Here is a 20,566-nt window from a genome sequence, read left to right as displayed (position 1 = left end):
CTCGCTTGTTCTAGGTCCGGAGGGCCTAAACTGTCGTCATGAGCAGAGCCAGCTGGATACTGTCACGAAGGAGCTGATCAAGTCCAGACAACGTTGCCGTGTAAACCACATCCGAGCCATCCATAACGTCCAACGACGTCTTGAGCGAGCATCCATCTTGGCTGTTAGCGGAGGATCTCCAGGTGGGTTTCTTAGACTGAGGAGAAGATGTTTTACCGCCAGAGCTGTTGTTCAGACATTAGATGGGCATGGGAGTTTCATACTTTAATATGGGAATGAAAAAAGTGGCTACGAGGTTTTAATAAGGGAATAAAAGGGTAGCGACGAGTTCTTAAACGGACGTTTAAGCAAGAGTCACTCCTCTTTTATTCCCATTCATAAATGCCCTTATGTTAAAAAACGTTAAACAAAATACAATTATAGACACTTTGAGGTTTTGAATATTTTTTTCAAAAACTTTGTGAAGAATCTGTTTGATGCGCGTGGGTTGTGTGTACGCGCGCGCTTAGAAATAGATTACGCGCGCGCGCTTACATATATAAGGCGCTGTTACTAATAGCTATAAATTGCGTTCCGCATGATAATCTTGCGCGTGCGCGCCCGACACGCGGAAGCCAGCCGATCTTAAACAGCTTCAAATACTGTCTAGGGTATTTATGAACGACTGTTAAAACCAGCAGGGTCTTGGTTGTGCCAAGACTGGGCCAAAGGAGAAGTACTTTGTCAACAAAACAACTATTTCTTCCCAGCCTTAATTAAAATGTTTTGTGTCAAACAAAAAAGGAAAACGTGTAATTGAACTTGTCTTTTTGTTACATTTTTCAATTGTTGTCCTAGTGCTGTTTCGCCAAGGGTGATATTGCAAGCGATGCTTAACAGTTGTGTGTACGCTCGCATACTAATATATCTTTACCTTGAGAACTATATGTATTGATGGTGTTATGCTCTATTAGCGCCTGCGTAAGCTTATAGCGCCAAGGCACCTGAATGCACTTGACCTGAATGTCTTATACAGCTCCCAGTTTGTCCTTACCAGCCATTTACTTGGTCATTTGACCACCTTTCCACCAGAACTTTGTACCTTAAAGGGAAGGTAAACGTTTGGTAGTTAAATATTAACTTAAAAACTGACTTGGTAACGAGCATTGGAGAGCTGTTGGTAGTACAAAACATTGTGGGAAACGACTCCCTCTGAAGTAACGTAATTTTTGAGAAAGAGGTAATTTCTCACTAAAATAATAAAAGACTTCTAGCTAGAAGTCTTTTATTCCTATCTGAAAGCACACAAATTCGTCCAACAAGGGTGTTTTTTCTCTCATCATTTTCTCGCAACTTCGATGACCCAAAATTTCACAGGCTTGTTATTTTATGCTTATGATGGGATACACCTAGTGAGAAGACTGGTCTTTGACAATTACCAAACGTGTACAATGCCTTTAATATAAAGTATTTGTAACAATGGCCCAAGTGGATGGTTAGAGAGGCTATACATTATGTTATTATAGATGACAAACAGCAACATATAATAATATCAAGGAGTTTTGGTTTGTTTTTCAGGCATGTATGAGCATACAGCGACAGGCCAGATCCTACCCATCCTTGTAGGAACCCACATGGCTGATCCTGGAGGCAGCGGGCAAGACGTCACCATCTTAGGAGTAGAGAGGAACTCCAAGACGGGAGCGTTGATTCCCCTCGGAGGAACCATGGAGGACCCTGAAGGAGATGGTGAGGAATTCTTAGCAAGAATTTATTTTGTTTAAGTTGCTAATAATTCTTGCAAATAATGTTTCTTATATTTTCTGGTTTTACCCTTACACCGATGTGAGTAAAGCCGTGTCCGAAACGGCGACTTCGGCTACAGCTACGGCTAGATCGCGCGCGTCTGCCTATTCTTCAACACTGGTAGACGCGCTGATCTAGACGTAGCTGTAGCCGAAGTCTTCGTTTCGGACACGGCCTTACTCTCTATACTCTGTACTTTCCATGAGTACTCACAACCTTGTCATTCTAGAGCAGATGTCTTACCATAAGACCACCGAGATTGCCCGGTAGCTAGAGGCAATTTGAGTCCTATATTTCAGCAGCGATACCCCAGCAATTTTAATAGCACTGTATACTCGGTATTTTCCCCCAGTTCTGTGAATATTTGTTTTCTGTCAGCTTTGCCCTGTCCAGTTTTCTCAATTTGGTGCAAAGATAGTGAAGACAGTGTTAGCTATTGATTTGATTTGATTTGATTTGATTCAAATCTCCGATTTGATTGATTACAGGTCTGATTCCGATCATGGTTGGTTGTCAAGCTGTCGATGAGGTCACAGGTGACCTCAGCCCCATCACTGGGGTCAGGATCAACCCAGAAACAGAGACTGTTGTCCCGGTAACCGTATCCGCAGACAAGAAGAAGAAGCCACCCCTTGGTGCTGTAAGTGTCATGTGATTCATGTCATGTGATTAGTTTATTTATTCATTTGTGTACTATTAATTTTGTATGGTTTACTTTTTTATTGCACATTGTCATGCGCCTTTGAACAGCGCTGTCTTGAATTGGCGCATTATAATTTCAATTATTATTATTATGAGAGTTTTTGAATAGTTACACTTTCAGCACTGATCTTGATCTCAATGCATGATTTTCGAACATTAAAAAGTAAAATTTAAATGGAGCAAGACTTGAAATTTTTACTGATAACATTTTGTCACTGAGCCGTACGATCACCTTTTTCAACTTTCTCCAGGTGGCCATGTTGGAAGATGAAATTGTTGCTAGGCGTGGCTACTGGCGTCGTCAACGACAACGGGAGGAAGGGCTCACAACCCAAGAGTCTAAACTGGTCAACCAGCTACTGTTGGACATTGAGAATGTAGACGTACAGAAGGTAAAACAGACGAATTCTAAACAAGTCGCTTTGAACTTTTATTGTGATCATTGTCAGAGAATCCTTCTTGCAGGTTAACCTCTGAAATGCTGCCACATTGGTCACATTCCCAATGTGCATGTTCTGAATTTGAATGGTGACTCTCATTAAAAAAAAAAGGGGGCCAGACTATTTTCCGGGTTTATCTTGGTTGATGCTTTTTAGGTTGAAAAGTAGTGTGATTGTTTGATTGATTTATAACTTTTGTTGAATTATTATCTTTGTTTCATATATCTTTATTGCAACAGGTGGAAGAGGATCTGGACTCCTTCAGCGACATGGCCAAGTCTCTTGAGGACACCAACAGACGAGAGGTGACCAGAAGAGTTGAGGCTACAGAAGAACTGAACAATGTCCTGACACTACATACTATGTCTATACTAACACAAGGTAAATGGACCAAGAACTTATCCCTGTGGGACTCTTATTCTGACACTGCTTTATATATCTAGACTAATACCAAGTAAATGGACCAAGTACTGATCCCTGTGGGACATTGCTACTATGTCCTGACACTGCATACAATATGTATGTCTATACTAACACAAGGTAAATGGATCAAGAACTACATTAATCCCTGTGGGACTCTTATTCTGACACTGTGTTTGTAACGCAAACGCAATGTAAATGGACACAGAGCTGATCCCTGTGGAACATTTGTACAGTTTCCTGACCCTACATACTTTGGATCAAGAGTACATGTAGATCCTTGTGGGATATTTTAACAAGATCCTCACACTGTGAACTACATGTCTGTATTAACACAAGGTAAATGGATCAAGAAGTGATCCCTGATGCATTTATACAATGTTCTGACATTCAACACTACATGTATATCTATACTACCACTTGGTAAATGGACTAATAACTAATTTGTGTTGAACACTACAAAATAAATAAAATAGAATTGGAGTGTGGAAACCATTTTGTTGCTAAAACCATTTTTTATTTTTTTTTGGCTTACACAGGAGATGACGCTGAGAAGCTGTATGAAGAGCGCCACCACGCCTCCCACCGCAAATTTGTGGATACGGTGCGCAAGATCTACACCCGTCTACAGGCAGAGGAGACTAAGTACAAGGAGAGACTTGCAGAGCTAGAGGTCAGGGGTCATTCAAAATCATAATTATTCGAACTTCAGAACTAACAATTATTGTTAAGATTGCTGGGTGACTTGATTATATGAAAACAAATTCAATTTCTAAAAAAAATTGAAAAATAAATTTGGAAATGTTTAGGTTTCAAAATAGTTTGATCATATGAAGAAAAACAAATTTTGAATTTCTAAAATAAATAATATATAAGAACTAATCTGTTTGGGAGTGTATGAAAAATGTAATCTGTTCTGAAATGCTTATGTATGATAAATGTATTTGCGTTCTGAACCTGGGCACTGTTCTCTACGTACCAAAGTAATAAGTGGCTAGAATGAATTGAAAAACTCTATCCTAACTTCGCACCCGTTTTTTTGTTTGAAGGATGCCCTGAATCCGGACGCTGAGTCTGCAGTGATGCAACGCTATCGTCAAGCCAAGTCGCGTCTTCAGGCCGAGCTTAAAGATCAGCTCCTGACTCGCACAGAGAATCTAGATGAGGACCACTCTGCGTTGGAGTACGCCCGAGAGAGGAGTGAACTGCTCAGCTTGGAGGCTAAGGTAAGAAAGAAACTTTACCACTACCAAAGCTGCCAACTCGCCCGTATTCTGCAGAAATTTTCCTGAAATCAAACCAATTTGTCCATGTTCTGGTGAACAAAATTGGAAGCCTCCCTAATTATGGAAACTTTCCCTACTAAGTTGAATAAAATTTTAAATAAAATGTTGGCAGATCTGCACTATGGGTGGTTCAAATCCCATCTCAGACATATGTCTATCGACCTTACACTGTTGGCGTTTCAAGTCACGCCATTTGTTTGTCATCCCACCAAAATGTGTCGTTCGAGTCCCACTGTAAGACAAATGCTTGTCAGTGTACCATCATTGGTGGTTCGATTTCCACCTTGGACAAATGCTTGTCATTCTTTCACTCTGGGTGGTTCGAATCCTATCTCAGACATATGTCTATCGGCCTTATACTGTTGGCGTTTCAAGTCACGCCATTTGTTTGTCATCCCACCAAAATGTGTCGTTCGAGTCCCACTGTAAGACAAATGCTTGTCAGTGTACCATCATTGGTGGTTCGATTTCCACCTTGGACAAATGCTTGTCATTCTTTCACTCTGGGTGGTTCGAATCCTATCTCAGACATATGTCTATCGGCCTAACACTGTTGGCGTTTCAAGTCACGCCATTTGTTTGTCATCCCACCAAAATGTGTCGTTCGAGTCCCACTGTAAGACAAATGCTTGTCAGTGTACCATCATTGGTGGTTCGATTTCCACCTTGGACAAATGCTTGTCATTCTTTCACTCTGGGTGGTTCGAATCCTATCTCAGACATATGTCTATCGGTCTAACACTGTTGGCGTTTCAAGTCACACCATTTGCCTGGCATCTTACCAATCTGTGTCGTTCGAGTCCCACTTAAGACAAATGCTTGTCAGTGTACCATTACATGTATTGTTGGTTCGATTTCCACCTTGGACAAATGCTTGTCATTCTATCACTCTGGGTGGTTGGAATCCCAGACAATTGCTTATCTTACTCAACAAACAAAATTGCACTAAGGAGCAAGCCAAATGCCATTATATTATCTGTTTTTAAAGCCATTATACACTTTCGGTAAACAGTATTGTCCAAGGCCCACACTTCGTCTATCACAACTTCTATATCAAATAACAAACCTGTGTAAAATGCATATGATTGGAAAGATGTTTTAAAAGTAGAATATAATGATCCACACAAGTATCACTCGAAATTGCTTGGTTTTCATTTTACCTCATCGGCTAACACGGTCGGCCATTTATGGGAGTCAAATTTTTGACCGTGTTTGCAAAGTAAAAGGAAAACCACGCAATTTCGAGGCAAATTTGTGTGGATCATTTAATTCTACTTTTAAAACATCTTTATAACCATATGCATTTTATAACAAACGGTTACAAACGCTTTTCAAAGACCAACTCGACCGATCCAAGGCAACGTGTTCCTTTAAGGTGTGGAATTGATCCATTGTAAATCATAATCCAGACTACATCAATCCCTTTTTTACATCTTAATCCCGATTGCATTAATCCCCTCTCAACATCTTAATCCACTAATCCCTTCTATCTTTACCCTCACCAGGCCGTCTTATCCAACGCGATCATCTTAGCCGGTGACTACGACGCAACAATGACCGGAGTCTACGGTGACAGTAACTTGGCTGAGCAGTCCAGTCGGGAGATTATCCCCCTCTTGAGGCAGATTATTGCCATGCTGGAGAAGGGAGCTCACTTTACGCTGTCAGCCGAGCTGCTACAAGGGATCGCTGGGGGTGATCAGAAGGTTAGTGACCTTTAGTGTGTTCATCTCAGTCAGGTCAACTATAACTATAACTGTAGATATAACTATAACTATAACTATAAGTATAACTATTACTATAACTATTACTATAACTATAAACTATAAAGTATAAACTATAAAGTATAAACTATGAATTAAAAACTATAAACTATACTTGTATTGTTAAAGGAACACACTGCCTTGGATCGGACGAGTTGGTCTATAAAAAGCGTTTGTAACCCTTTTTTATAAAATCCATATGGTTGGAAAGATGTTTTAAAAGTAGAATACAATGATCCACACAAAATTGCCTCGAAATTGCATGGTTTTTCTTTTACTGTATGAACTAACACAGTCGGCCATTTATGGGAGTCAAAAATTTGACTCCCATAAATGGCCGATCGGTTAGTCGACGAGGTAAAAGGAAAACCGTGCAATTTTGAGGCATGTTTGTGTGGACCATTGTATTCTACTTTTACAACATCTTTCTACCCATATGCATTTTATAAAAAAAACGGTTACAAACGCTTTTCAAAGACCAACTTGTCCGATCCAAGGCAACGTGTTCCTTTAACTTAAACCATAAACTATAGTGGTTAGACTGCAGGACTTGCATAAGGTTGTGGGTCGAATCCTACCAAGCTAACCGCTGATTTCACAATGGTTAGAATAAGTATTGTCGTCAAATTAATGAATCACAATTTCTTGATTTGTGCAACTCGTACATGTTATCATAGACGCTAAACCAATGTTTCTGTGAGAGAGATTGCCATTTTAATATACCCCCTTGTGGGAGTTTGCCAACCACAACTGGAACTTTAAGTTAAACCCTTATGGTTTATTATTTTATATAAGTTAAACCCTTCTACTCTAGTATACCAAGATTAATGCAATGGAGCTGCTACCAACAATCTTTAATAACTGTAACTAGAACTAAAACTAAAACTGTAACTACACCTTTAACTATTCCTCTTCTAGTTCGCCAACGCCAATGCCATGGGAGCCGGTTCCGTTAACCGGAACATCGTCCAAGGCGATCAGTACAACGTCAACGTTCAGAAGGACACTCTGCAGTTACAGGTGCCCCAGCAGCCTGGCGGTGTGACCATCATACAGCCGGTACGCGCAGCCGCCGCAATGCCGGACCGAACCCAAGCGTCAAGTGAGTTGTCCAAATGATCGCTTTGATTTTAGTTTTCAGAGAATTTTTCTCACCTCAAATCGTAACTTTTTAAGCAATTATAAAGTTGTCTCCAAGTTAGTGTGGCATCATTTCTGGTTTTCTGTTAGTTTTTTTGGAAATTGTAGTTCGCAGAGATTTACTCTGGCCTCAATGCCCAGCATTTTGAAGAGTTATATACAAAGTTGCTGCCAAAGGAGTTAGGTGTGGGTTTTGTTTTTTCACTTGTTTTTGTGAAATTTATATTTAAAAACCAATCTCTGCCTGACTATATATACTTACTTCAGGCCAAGGGGACACAATTCCGTTCTTATTTTATTTAATTGTTTTCCGTTAATTACCAATTTCACAATAATCACCAAGATAAAACAAATTGTAATGCTCCAGAATGCACATTAGGTCATTTAAAACCAAGATAAACACCCAAGTAGAAAACATTCCAAAAGACTTTGTTTCAATTCAGCGTCCTTCGACAAAACTTCAAACATGTTAAAGTCCAGCATGCCCCACAGTTTTGAATAATCCTGAGAATAACCCTGCCAAAATTCTTCAAGATTGTCCAATCATGCTTTCTGCGTCGCTGCTGTGGTCAGGTCGTAAGGATTTAACCAATAATACCCTTGTTCTTATTATCATCTCTTTCTTGAAGTCCAAGCAAGTTCTCGAGACATCCGGAGCAATCTGGTCGTCAGGAACAACCTAGTGTCGCTGACCGATGATGACAAGCATGCCATGTCTAAGTCCATGGCTGAGAGACAGACCATAGAAGCCATCAAACTAGAGAGTAACCTCCGGGAGGGAGAGATCAAAGAAATCAATGCTGTAGTACAGGTAGGAGCCAAACAGAGCAAAGAAAGTAGAGGAACATTACAGAGTTGGTTTCTGCTAACAAGAAATTTGCTGGCAGTGTAAGCACTTTATGTAATACAACATATACATAAACTGACGAATCTGTAGAAGTTTGAGATCGATCGACCGTCTGGGTGACAAGAACAAAATTAAAAACCAATTTATTTCTCATCAAATTATGACTTTTCAAACAGAAATATTTCAAGGGATGTTTTCTACTATCATCATCATTATTTGAAGTCTTTTAATATTTGAGTAAGAAATTACCTCTTTCTCAAAAACTCTGTTACTTCAGAGGGAGTTGTTTCTCACAATGTTTTATACTATCAACAGCTCTCCATTGCTCGTTACAAAGTACCAATTATTTAGAGTAATTACCAATAGTGTCTGGTACCTTTAAAGATTATGAACTTGTCATTTCTCAGAGCTTTGAAGCCAAGAAGGAGTCAACGTTGAAAGAGAAACAAGCTGATCTGAAGAAGAAACTCGCCAAGGCAGAATCTGATGACGAGAAAGCCAAGATCATGCAAGAATTTGTTGACAATGTAAGTTTTTCTGTCAGTCCAGGATTTGGTGGATTTCACAAAGAGTTAACATGGTTAATACTAGTCTTATCTCGAGTTAGTACGAGTTACTTGTCCTAACTTAGGACTAAATTTATCCTAAGACAAATCCTAAGTGAGGCCTGGTCCTAAGTGCTTTGTGAAACCAACCACAGGGCTCAAAGATTTACACTGAACCACAAGCCGAGACCTCTGATTTTAGGGCCAGTTAACTCAAAACCGAACAAGTCGGGCAGTCTTGTGTTTTTAATTGAATAATTTGTTAGTGGAATGTTAACTTTGAGTCTGGAAAATTAATCCTATCTCGATTTAGGATGAGTAACCTGCCTAAGTTAGGATGGGCTTAATGTGTCCTAACGTCTTCAGATACGGTACTAAATTCACCCCAAGTTAAAAAGAGTTTGGTGAAATCGACGGCTGGGGTTTTGTGAATTATTTTCGTTTAATTTTGAGCCCTGCGTTCACTGCCAAATCATAATGGCAGAAGAAGATAACTTTTTTTTCTGATTATTAATAAAAACTTGTTTTGTTTTCAGGCTGCTAGAGTGTCACAAGAGATTGAGACTAGCAAGCAAGCCCAGCTCAAATCACTTCAGAAGAAGCTCGCCGCAAAACGGAACATGGCTAAGAAAAATCTGCACACGTGAGTTCCAGATTTATTTTTATGGGGAGGGTTTAAAGGAACATGTTGCCTTGGATCGGTCGAGTTGGTCTTTGAAAAGCGTTCTGTAACTGTTTGTTATAAAATGGATATGGGTAGAAAGATGTTGTAAAAGTAGAATACAATTTGCTACACAAATATGCCTCGAAATTGTGTGGTTTTCTTTTTACCTCGTCGACTAACACGGTCGGCCATATATGGCCGACCGTGTTAGTTCGCGACGTAAAAGGAAAACCGTGCAATTTTGAGTGATACTTGTGTGGATCATTATATTCTACTTTTAAAACATCTTTCTAACCATATGCATTTCATAACAATTGGTTTCAAACGCTTTTTATAGACCAACTCATCCGATCCAAGGCAACCTGTCCCTTTAATGAGGGTCACCCATTTGTCCTTTTCTCTTCTGTATATTTTGTAAACTCACACTTGTTTGTTGGCAAGCACGGGTTATCTTCATTCAATTCCTCAGTGGATGACATTAAATGGTCTGACAGTAGGAAGGTTAACTGTGCACTTTGTTGATGCATTTCTCATATTGTGTCTTAGTGCAGACTGGCATAGCTTATCTATCACTCAAAGCATGGATGATATGGAATATTCAGACAGTGGTCATGGTGGTAGGGTTGACCGTGTACTGTACATGTGTAGACGCATTCAACTTGTGGTATCATATTGCAGACTGGTAAAGTTTATCTATCATTAAAAACCACAGTGGATAAAATTAAATGGGCAGACAGTAAGAGGGTTGACAATGTACTTGCATTCACCATACAATATTGCTCAGCTTGCATAATTTATCTGTAAAATGTGATATTGAATGGTCAGACAGTAGGAGGTTTAACTTTGTGAGATCGGCTCCTGACTCATTTTGTGTTTGTCTTTACAGTCAACACATTGACGAAGCAAAACAAGAGGGTCTGGGTGAAGACGTGGTACCAGACATCCTATTTCAGGATGAGGATGAGGTGAATAAGGAGATGCAGCTACTCATGTTGATGCAGCAGCAGCTGATGGCTGACTTACAGAAGGGTTACGCTGAGGCAGATGAAGAGGTAAGAAAACAGTCTATCACATCCCTGGATGATAAACTCTGGCTGTGTCCCCGATTCCCCTCTATCTCCCAAACTATACAGTTTCTGCTCATCTTCCCGAAAAAAATTAATGACTGTTGTCAACTTTCCGTTTCCAGTTTATGGCTAAAAAGAGGAACGGTCTCGACGCCGAGATGGAAGAGAAGATGAGATTGTTGAATCTGGCCAATAGAGGGCCTAAGATAACGGCTGTAGTTGACGCCATCCATCAGACGACGAGAGACACCAACCGAGGAAACAGCAACCTGAAGAATAAGATGAAAGACCGCTTGAATAAACGCCGTAATTCCAGGAAGTCAATCACACCGGACGGAATCGAACCCGGGACGGACGAGGAAAAGCAATTTGTCCAAAGTGAGTGTATTTTTTTAATTGTTGGTAATAGTCAAGATCAGCATTCTCACTGGGTGTATCCCAAGGTATGCATAAAACAACAAATTTGTAAATATTTTGAATCAATTTGACATCAAAGTTGCAAGAAAATAATGAAAGAAAAAAAACACTCTTGTGGCACAAATTTGTGTACTTTCAAATATTTTGTCAGAACTTACCTCTTTCTTATAAGCTCCAGTACTCCAGAGCAAGTCATTTCTCACATTGTTGTGTATTTATTGACATTTCTCAGGTGGTCATATTTTGAGTAATTACCATAAGTGTCCAGTGCCTTTAAGCCACAAATATTCCCTTTAAAGATGATACAAGATAATGATGTTTTTGCAAACAGCGCCCTCATTGGATTCATTTTCCTTTTCCCTTTGTAGCTGCGGAGTCTCAGATGGTTGCAGACCACGAGCGCAGCATCCAAGCTGCGATGGAAATTGCAAACACCCTCGCCAACGATAAACAAAAAGAGGAGCACGAGGAGGCAATCAAGGTAAACATAACTAAAAAAAAACTGTATTGTTGTTTCAAAAACCATCTTATCTCCCAGTATATAGCATAGTTTACATGTATTTTGTCTTGGTTTAAATGTGCTTTATTTTGCTTGGTAGCTCTTTTATTAACCGTGTCGTAATGTTGCATATGTCAGTCTGATGTCTGCTACAGTTTATGTCCACACCGTTTGTTTGTCTGTTTTTGTTTCATCGTTTTGTTTTGTTTTGTCTGTTTGTTTTGTTTTGCTTGTTCTTTATTGTTTACTTAAGTCTATTTTTTGTATGTTTAAGGCATTCTGTTTGTAAGCTTCGGCTTCCTGGGTAATGCCTCCACGTATTAGTCTTATTGTATCTATTGTTTTGTTTTTCTTATTAAGTGGTTACCCTTTGTGGAATAAATGTTCGTTGAATTGAATCGTTGAATTGAATTGTGGAAGGCCCGGATAGTATCTGCCTTAATACTTTTTGGGCCATACTCACAAACAATTTTGAAAAAAAAAATTAAAAAGATAACAATGTCAGTCTACTGTGATAAAATGAAGAGACCGCAAAAATTAGGGCTAGATAGCCATCTTAGTGGTATCTTTCCTGACCTTTCACATCTGGAACCCTGAGGTTAATTCACATCGGGGGCATTATGTCGATTGGGATTTTTGGTCCCTGCCTGACCGCGTGGACTTTCCCTGGAATAATTCTCCAAGGTTTTCAACCTACTTATGAGACTGAAGTTCTTGACTTTACAACCAGAATTAATAAATGAAATGAAATAGCTCAGTTAGAGTGGCAGCCCCTTAATCCAATGGTTGAAGGTTCATATCTCATCCTTTTTTTCTTTGTATTTTCATCTTAAATATTTCCCTCTTGTAGCCCCTTGATAAGAGTGGTTTAAAGCCTTGTTTGGGGCAAACTTGGTTTTCGAAAAATAAAATGGAAAAATTTCTGTATCCTGCCACCACCTTTTCACCCATTTTCACCAAAAGGAATATCTCATTTAAGTAAATAAGATACTGTTTTTTTTGTAATAACGAATGAAAGATGTGTCGACAGGATATGGACAAATTAAATGAATAAGTAAAAATTAAAATTTCTTCCCCTTTCTTCTAGGAGTTGCTGGCTGAAGAAGAAGAGAAAACGGAATCAGAGAAGAACGCTATCCTGGAGCAGTATCTAAGGGAGGTAGAAGGTGCTCAAGAGAAACTCAAATCATCTCGGGATGAGCAGAAGGAGCATCTCCTTGCCAAGCTGGCTGCCAGGAAGAGGCTCAAGGAGGAGGTGATGGCGGAGAATGCTGTTGCCAAGGAGCTGGATCATATCACTAAGAAACAGGTCGGTAGAGTTAGGACAAAGACTTAGGAAACTTTATCACTCTCAAAAAGAAGACAATATAATACTCGCACAAGTTTGAAAACACCACTAATTATTATTAGTAGCTAACATACATTGGTGTATGGGTAAACCCCTCCCCCCCCCCCCGAAAAAAACCCCCAAAATTAACATTATTGTTATTATTTTTTAAATAAGATCAGTTTTATAAAAACATGAAGATGAAAAACCACATAGAATACCCCAGATTGGCAGAGAAGGGCTTTAAAAGCCAAAAAGAAATGTTTGTAAGCAAGCTTAGCACTCGCAAGCTTTCATGCTTAGCACTCGCAAGCTTTCATGCTTAGCACTCGCAAGCTTCCTCGCTTTGCGCTCACAGTTAAGTTTTGTTTTCAACAGCCTGTCATATCCCTGCTTTTCATTCATTCATTCATTCATTCAATAAGGTTTATTAAAAATATCACAAAAATACACGAAAGAAGTTAAAAAGACTAAAATTGACGTGTTTACATTCATCCATTTTAAAAATTACAAAAAAAACAACAACACAATGACTTAAAAAGGAGAGGAAAAGCTGTAGGCTTAAATGAACAAAAATTGATAAAAATTTACCCAAGCTCCAAACCCCAAGTACATTGTATACCAATTTTACAGAAAATTTACTAAGTGTTAGAGATACTTGGTGATGAAATAATGTTGTCATTAGTTAAAGTTTATTATTTAAACAGTCTCACCAATGTTAGACATTTTTTATCTCTTTTATGCATTCCTATCGCAACGGCGCCAGCGTGCCCAAAAGTCTGACTCAAACATTGTGTTTCATAAACAAGGTGTTCTTGATCAATAAAAACATGTTTTAATCACCACGAAATTCCTGTTGGGTTTATGTCAACAGGTATTAAAGGGAACAGATGAGGGCGCTCTTGCTATCGACACAGTCAACAACAACGTGACAGCAGATGAGTCGCTCGAACAGAGAGAAAAACTTCTGGTAAGAATTTTAGATGTTCTAAAAAATAATTCAATTTCATAGAGCTGCTTAAGCTCACCAAGTAGTTAAGCACAACAAAAGTATGCTTACCAGAAAAAGGTTACCGGCCAAACTACAATGTCACATATACAATTTGTGACTGGTATCCTGTTTACTTCTGCTTAGCAGAAATTTGTCAAGTAATGTTTTTTGCTTTTTAAAAGCAGCTCTATGAAATTGGGCCTGGTTTTTCTCATAATTAAACTATAAATTATTAATTAACCTATAAAGAGGTCTAGTTGGTACTGCTCTAGATCTTCAAAGGTCGTGGGTTCGTTTCCCACCCGAGTAATATGCCTGTGATTTTTTATTCTACAGAACTCAGGTAAGTATTCGAGTATACAGTTCTAACACATATCTGTGTATATGGGAAAAACTAAAATTAATGTTCTCTATCCCCGCCGCAAATTTTCATGTATTAAAACATAATTAAATTTATTTGATTTCGTTCGAAGTCTGAACAAGAAGATCGTCAAGCTAGGTTGGACCTCGCGCAGCAGGCAGAGACGAGCAAGATAAACAAGCAGCTAGACTCTGAGATGACCTCGGCCACCTCGTCCATCGAGGAGCAGCTGGAGGATCAGAAGAAACAACTCTTGAGGAGGGAGGAGAGAGAGTTTGAGAAGGAGATGCAGGTCAAGAGGAAACAACTCTCAGAGGATCAGTCCAAGGAACTTATGGATGAACACACGAAGAATGTAAGATGTCTTTAAAAATAATCATATATAGTAGCATCAATCATCAATCAATCAATCAACATTTATTTCCATACAAACACAATATACAAATACAAGCAATAGGATGTTACAAGACTGAAAACTGTATGGAGGCATGGCCCATTAAAGCCATTATACACTTTCGGTAAACAGTAATGTCCAAGTCCCACACTTCGTGTATCACAACTTCTATTTAAAATAACAAATCTGTGAAAGTTAAGGCTCAATCGGTCATCGGAGTCGGGAGAAAATAACGGAAAAACCCACCCTTGTTTCCGCACGTTTCGCCGTGTTATGACATGTGTTTAAAATAAATCAGTAATTCTCGCTAGAATTTAAATTGTTTTAATGTTTTCTCAAAAAGTAAAGCATTTCATGGACTAATATTTCAAGAGAAGTCTTTCACTATTACCTTCTGTAAACCCTGTAAATTATTTGTAAATCTGTGATTTTTTTTTTTTTTTTTCTGTACCGAAAGTGTGTAATGGCTTTAAAGCAAAGCTTGTAGGCTGGGATGCCTTTACAAAACAATGGAAGATAATAACAATATCCTTTAAACTATAAAACAATGCAATAAGCAATAATAATATGTGATACGTTCAAGCTACATGTTAATGAGTTGTTTGTTAAGTAGGATTTGAAACTTTGCATGGTGGAAATACGATATAGAAAGGTTTGCGGTAACACCATGTAATGACTATCTCTAATGAGTTGGGGGGGGGGGGGTGGTTCTGAAAAGAACCGTTGGTTTCAACTTGATGTTTCGATCAGTATGCTCTGATCGTCTTCTGGAGAAAAGAAGAGTTGTTTGTTAGAAGTATCAGTGTGGAGAAACAAGTTAAAACAAGCCAACATGGGAGAAGTTGTTTTATTTAATATTGAGAACTACCTTACTAGTAAAAAGAAGTAAACATTACCATTGCATTGCCGACAAGTTTTAGTCTCTCGCAAAGAGTTGCCTTCTGTAATAAATCTACCCTCACATTTGTCCCTATTTTAACTAGATGTTTCCCCAGTATTTTCAGAATGGTGCTAAGTGCTCCAACCACCACAGGGACTATTATTATTAATATTTTATAATTTTATTTAAAACCTCCTTCTCCGTTCAAAAACCAGATGGACAAACTTTCTCAGAGCATGGACGTAGAGAAAGACCGACAGAAGGCCACCTTGGCGGAGAGGATCGCAGAGAAACGCAAACAGCACCAAGAGCGCGTCAAACAGAAACACAACGTTGAGATGACGCAGGAGATGCTTGCCCAGAAGGTGGAGAGAGACGAGCTGAGCAACAAGCAGGTAAGTTGAAAAGGGTTTCTTGAAGGGTGTCGTGGCCGAGTGGATAAGAGTACCAAACTCAAGCTCTGGTGCTTCTGTTCAGCAGAGTGTCGGTTCGAATACCGGTCGTGACACATTTGTAACCCTGAGCACGACACTTAACTATAATTGCTTCTCTCCACCCAGGGATAAATGGGTACCTGTGAGGGCAGAGATGGTTCTTGTGATTGGTTTAGCCGAGTAGCGCATATTAATGTTGCACAGGCTGCATACTCCCCACCAGGGAGCTGAGATGGTTTAAGGAATGATTTAAGGGTGATAATGTTGGAAGTGCTTTGAGATGCCCTCCAGGTGTGAAAAGCGCTATATTAAAACTGGTTGCTATTATTATTCTTATTAAAGCCATTGGACACTTTCGGTAAACAGTATTGTCCAAGGCCCACACTTAGTTTATCACAACTTATATATAAAATAACAAACCTGTGAAAATTTAGGCTCAATCGGTCATCAGAGTCGGGAGAAAATAATGGGAAAACCCACCCTTGTTTCTGCACGTTTCGCCGTGTCATGACATGTGTTTAAAATAAATCCTTAATTCTCGATATCGAGAATTGATATTGTGTCAATGTTTTCTCAAAAAGTAAAGCATTTCATGAAATAATATTTCAAGAGGAGTCTTTCACCATTACCTTCTGTAAACCCTGTAAATTATTTGTAAATGTGTGAACTTTTAATTTTTTTTCTGTACCGAAAGTGTCCAATGGCTTTAATTAGTGTTTAGAAGGTTGCTTTGGGAGTAAACAGGTAGGTTCAAGAAGGTTGCTTTGGGAGTAAGCAGGGCCCAATTTCATAAAGCCTGCAAGCACAAAAACTTGCTAAGCACAGCAAAATATTGCTTGATAGAAACGGGTTACCAGCCAAAAGTACATTTAGTTTACATTGCTGTGACTGGTGTCCCAGTCAATTGCTGCTTAGCAAAGAAATTTGTGAAGCAGTATTTTCTGCTTAACAGGGCCCAGGTGGGTTAAGAAGGTTGCTTGGGAATCCCTGATGGCAGGCCTGGGATTTTTCAGGATTTTTTTGTGTGTTCAGCAATTTTTAGAGGCTGAAATTTTGTGGATGAAGCTAATGATGGATAAGGAAATAGGGTTACATGGTTTAGAGGTTTAAAGCATCAAATCAAAGTTCTTGTGGTTAAAGTCATTGGAGTAAAGGTTCAAATTCCGGTCATGGCACTTGTGTCCTTGAGCAAGATGTTAACTATAATTGCTTCTCTCCACCCAGGGGTGTAAATGGGTACCTTTGCAAGTGGGTTGATATTGTGCTTGAATAAGCTGTTCTGCTGTTTTCTCAACAAGTAAGTACTGTATACAACTGAAAATTTCAGAGTTGGGTTTTATTGTATTTTTCTTGACAATTTTCAGTTGAAGGGAGCTGAGAGACCAGCCCTCGTCCAGTCGTTGGAAGGAGAGGAAGTTGGGAAAGCTGAAAACATCATCTATCGAGTGCTCCGACAGAGACACATGAAAGAACAAGTGCAACAGGTGAGGTTTCTTTCTCTGTCCCTCTCACAAACAGTCGGAAAGTTATCAAGGGCTGAGGCAGTGATAACTTTATCTGATCATAAATTATTTGGAAGCACTGAGAATAGACCTTATGCATTGACGTCATCCAGCTGCCATCTTAGAGATTAAACGGTGACGAAACAATCGAAACGAAATCGAAATCGAAACGCACAGATTTTTACGGGCGGCGCACAGGATTGGCCAATGAACAACCTCTTTTTGACCTCTAGATGAGGGTGCCCTTCTGAAATGGCGTCATGTGCATAAGGTCAATGGTGTTTCAAAGTTAAATAAGGAACTCATACAAAATATAAAAGTGAGGGGGAACAACTCACAAACAGAACTGTGATTTATCAAAAAAAGTTTCTGAAATATAAAAGATTTTCCAGTGAAACCGCCATCACAGAGATAAAAGGCTGGTCCTTTCTTCTAATCAAACTTCCAGGTTCTATTCCAAATCAATTTTGAGATTCTGGTAACCTCTTGGCAGAGGTAATATCTAATCGATGTGGTATACTGGCTGTTATATAGACTAATTTCAAAGATGTTCATCGTCGTTTCTTACAAACTATGATCAATCTTTCTGAAACCTCTCTCCTAGGAGGAGCTAATGGATCGTGAGAAGGAAGCCGCTATCATCCAGGCTCAAGCCAAGATGGCCGAGCTCTGCCAGAATGACCGAGACTCCCTTATGGAGGCTCAACAGAAGGAGTTCTTGGAACTCATCGCCAACTCCGGCTCGCTGTCGGCCGCTAACTTAGCGGAGAAGAAGGAGAAGCTTCAACAGCAACACCAGGTATGTTGGGTTCAGTTAAGAAGCTTGAAGTAAATCTTGATCAGCCTTGCCATTCTTGATTTCTTTCTCAAGACCCCTTAAATATTATGTTACACTCTCAAAAAGCACCATTCTTGAGGCCTAAAGGAGACAGATCATTGGAGGATAGCTGTTCTTTGTGCAGAAAATGTGCGTTTGACCTCAGCTTAACTGGTTGTGTTATACAAGGGGGTCTATTGACTTCTATAGACCCCCCCCCCTTGCTTTATGAGAATGCACCTTCGGACAATGCTGTGCACCATTTTCGCATTTTTGGGAGCAAATTCCAAATCCAAATTGACTCCCAACATGGAAACAGTATGTGCGTTGCGCATTGTGCAAGAGGTCTTTACTGAAATTAATATTTTCTCTTTTGCTTCTTGATTTAATTTTTAGAAACAACTGGCCGAATTCGACAAGATCAAAGACCAGAGGATGGAACAAGCCAGCAAGGACTGCCTCCCTGGCATCGAGGTCAAACAAGCACACGCCAGACTGGCAATGAGAGAGCGTCAACTCAAGGAACTCGCTGAGGCCATGAGGGACCTGTCTCCTGAGGAGGTAGGTACTGGTCCTGGGAGCCCCGGGATCCCTTACGTGAAGTTTGGAAGGATGTGAAGAGGGGTTGCTTGGCCCCACTGGTCTCGTTTCAGACCACTGGGTTTGGTGTTGAGCTTGTAAAAATTCTCGTTCATGCAATCACAAGGTTGTAGGCTTAAATCTTACCAAGCTAACAGTTAATTTCACAATGAATAAATATTGTTGTGAGTTACTGACTCACAATTTCTTGATTTATGCAATTCATAATTATTGACATTAAACCAATAATTCTTTGAAAGAGAGTGTCTGTTGCCAGTTTGGTTTTTATACCCTCCTGTGGGAGTTTACCCAGTTCCCTTGAAGGGAAGATCATCAGAAAACAAACAGTGCCTTCATCAAGACACTTGGCTTTCATACTGTTTCATGATTGAATTTGTCAAGACATATTTTGGTTGTTTTTTATGATTCAAAGTTGCTTTCTGAACATAACACCGAGTTCCCTCGATGAGAAGATCACCTTAACAATGTAAAAAATATCATACTGATTGAGTTTTTCTTTTTCGCTGTTTCTTCTCGTCGTGAGCAGGCTCTCGTTCATCAATACACCGAGGCCGCCGACAAGGCTGCCCTCGACGCCCAGAGGTTCAGAGAGAGCAAGATGAGTCAGATGACGTCCGAGATCGAACGCATCAAAGCCGAGAAACGGAAACGAGATGACGAGAGGAGGCGTAAGATGGCACAAGAACTAGAGTAAGAAGCTTTTAAAACATGTTTTAAGGGAAGAACTGGAATGATCAAGAAATCAGGGCTGAGCCTTGAGTGTTGTACCTGGAAAATCCCAGCAGTTACACAAGGTTCACCTCTAAATTAATATAAAGTTACCTTGTTTGTGTTTATTTTGTTACTTTCGCGCATGCAATAGCAGTTGACTTTGTTCATTTGGGGGCTGGACGGCGCAATTTTATATTAAAAAAATTCAGGAATAATACTTTTGACCAGCAGTTCTCTTAGTCTTTTCTTTGACTTTACAAAGTTATCTTTTCAGTAACTCTTCATTTCAGTTATATTCTATGTGATTTCTTTTTGACGTTTTTCTGGCTCTATTTTTCTGTAATAATTGCTTCTTATATCGCATACATATCAGAGTAGCTAGTCCTTGGAAACATTTGGCCTCAAGCTCCAAAACCTTATTTGGAAAGGATAGTTATTTTGCTTTCTCTTGACACAAATTCAACAGTGCTTTGGAGTCAGAGCTGGAGATTGATCGAGTCCGAGACGAGCAAAGGCAGCAAGAGCGTGACGGGCAACGCATGAAGACGATCGAGGAGCAGAAACAAGAGAAAGAACGACGTCTTGAGCAAGAGATGAAACAGCTTGATGGAAATAAAGATGCTCAGGAGGTAAGTCAGAGAGACGGACAAAACCGTGAGGCGAGCAAAATATGAAAATAGTGAGAGCCAAAAGGCCTTGCCTCATGGAGCAAAATTTTCAGGCAACTGCACTGCTTACCCAAGGAAAACTTTGGCAAGTACATGTAAGCAAACTTAATACCCACTATATTACTTACAACATGTATATTGTGGGTTATTTGTTTCTATTGTTTCTGAGTTTGAAAACTGTTGACAATGTGTAAAATATGCTTTTTTTGAAAGTGTCTTTTTGAAAGTGTCTCCGGAAAATAATTTCAAACTGAAATGCCAATTTATGGCTGATTGGGCTTATTAATGTTATAGTCATATTTTCTA

General features: G+C 39.5%; 1 protein-coding gene across 1 annotated transcript in view; it reads left to right on the top strand.

Annotated features, from left to right (window-relative positions):
- Nucleotides 1–20,566, top strand: part of LOC117301698 — a 154,151-nt gene that overhangs the window by 125,440 nt on the left and 8,145 nt on the right. The window contains exons 125-148 of the mRNA XM_033785724.1: nucleotides 15–182; nucleotides 1,558–1,728; nucleotides 2,274–2,425; nucleotides 2,739–2,879; nucleotides 3,167–3,308; nucleotides 3,887–4,020; nucleotides 4,397–4,573; nucleotides 6,139–6,339; nucleotides 7,315–7,498; nucleotides 8,166–8,347; nucleotides 8,791–8,910; nucleotides 9,465–9,571; nucleotides 10,479–10,644; nucleotides 10,782–11,037; nucleotides 11,445–11,557; nucleotides 12,663–12,884; nucleotides 13,777–13,872; nucleotides 14,367–14,609; nucleotides 15,744–15,923; nucleotides 17,327–17,446; nucleotides 18,069–18,263; nucleotides 18,678–18,842; nucleotides 19,408–19,571; nucleotides 20,059–20,221. Of these exons, the coding sequence (XP_033641615.1) occupies nucleotides 15–182; nucleotides 1,558–1,728; nucleotides 2,274–2,425; nucleotides 2,739–2,879; nucleotides 3,167–3,308; nucleotides 3,887–4,020; nucleotides 4,397–4,573; nucleotides 6,139–6,339; nucleotides 7,315–7,498; nucleotides 8,166–8,347; nucleotides 8,791–8,910; nucleotides 9,465–9,571; nucleotides 10,479–10,644; nucleotides 10,782–11,037; nucleotides 11,445–11,557; nucleotides 12,663–12,884; nucleotides 13,777–13,872; nucleotides 14,367–14,609; nucleotides 15,744–15,923; nucleotides 17,327–17,446; nucleotides 18,069–18,263; nucleotides 18,678–18,842; nucleotides 19,408–19,571; nucleotides 20,059–20,221 (3,962 nt within the window). The remainder of the gene's footprint in view (nucleotides 1–14; nucleotides 183–1,557; nucleotides 1,729–2,273; nucleotides 2,426–2,738; nucleotides 2,880–3,166; nucleotides 3,309–3,886; nucleotides 4,021–4,396; nucleotides 4,574–6,138; nucleotides 6,340–7,314; nucleotides 7,499–8,165; nucleotides 8,348–8,790; nucleotides 8,911–9,464; nucleotides 9,572–10,478; nucleotides 10,645–10,781; nucleotides 11,038–11,444; nucleotides 11,558–12,662; nucleotides 12,885–13,776; nucleotides 13,873–14,366; nucleotides 14,610–15,743; nucleotides 15,924–17,326; nucleotides 17,447–18,068; nucleotides 18,264–18,677; nucleotides 18,843–19,407; nucleotides 19,572–20,058; nucleotides 20,222–20,566) is intronic.

This window comes from Asterias rubens, chromosome 17, assembly GCF_902459465.1.
Source record: "Asterias rubens chromosome 17, eAstRub1.3, whole genome shotgun sequence".
NCBI lineage: Eukaryota > Metazoa > Echinodermata > Asteroidea > Forcipulatida > Asteriidae > Asterias > Asterias rubens.
Note: the sequence above shows the minus strand (reverse complement) of the source record. Positions and strands in the feature narration are given on the sequence as shown.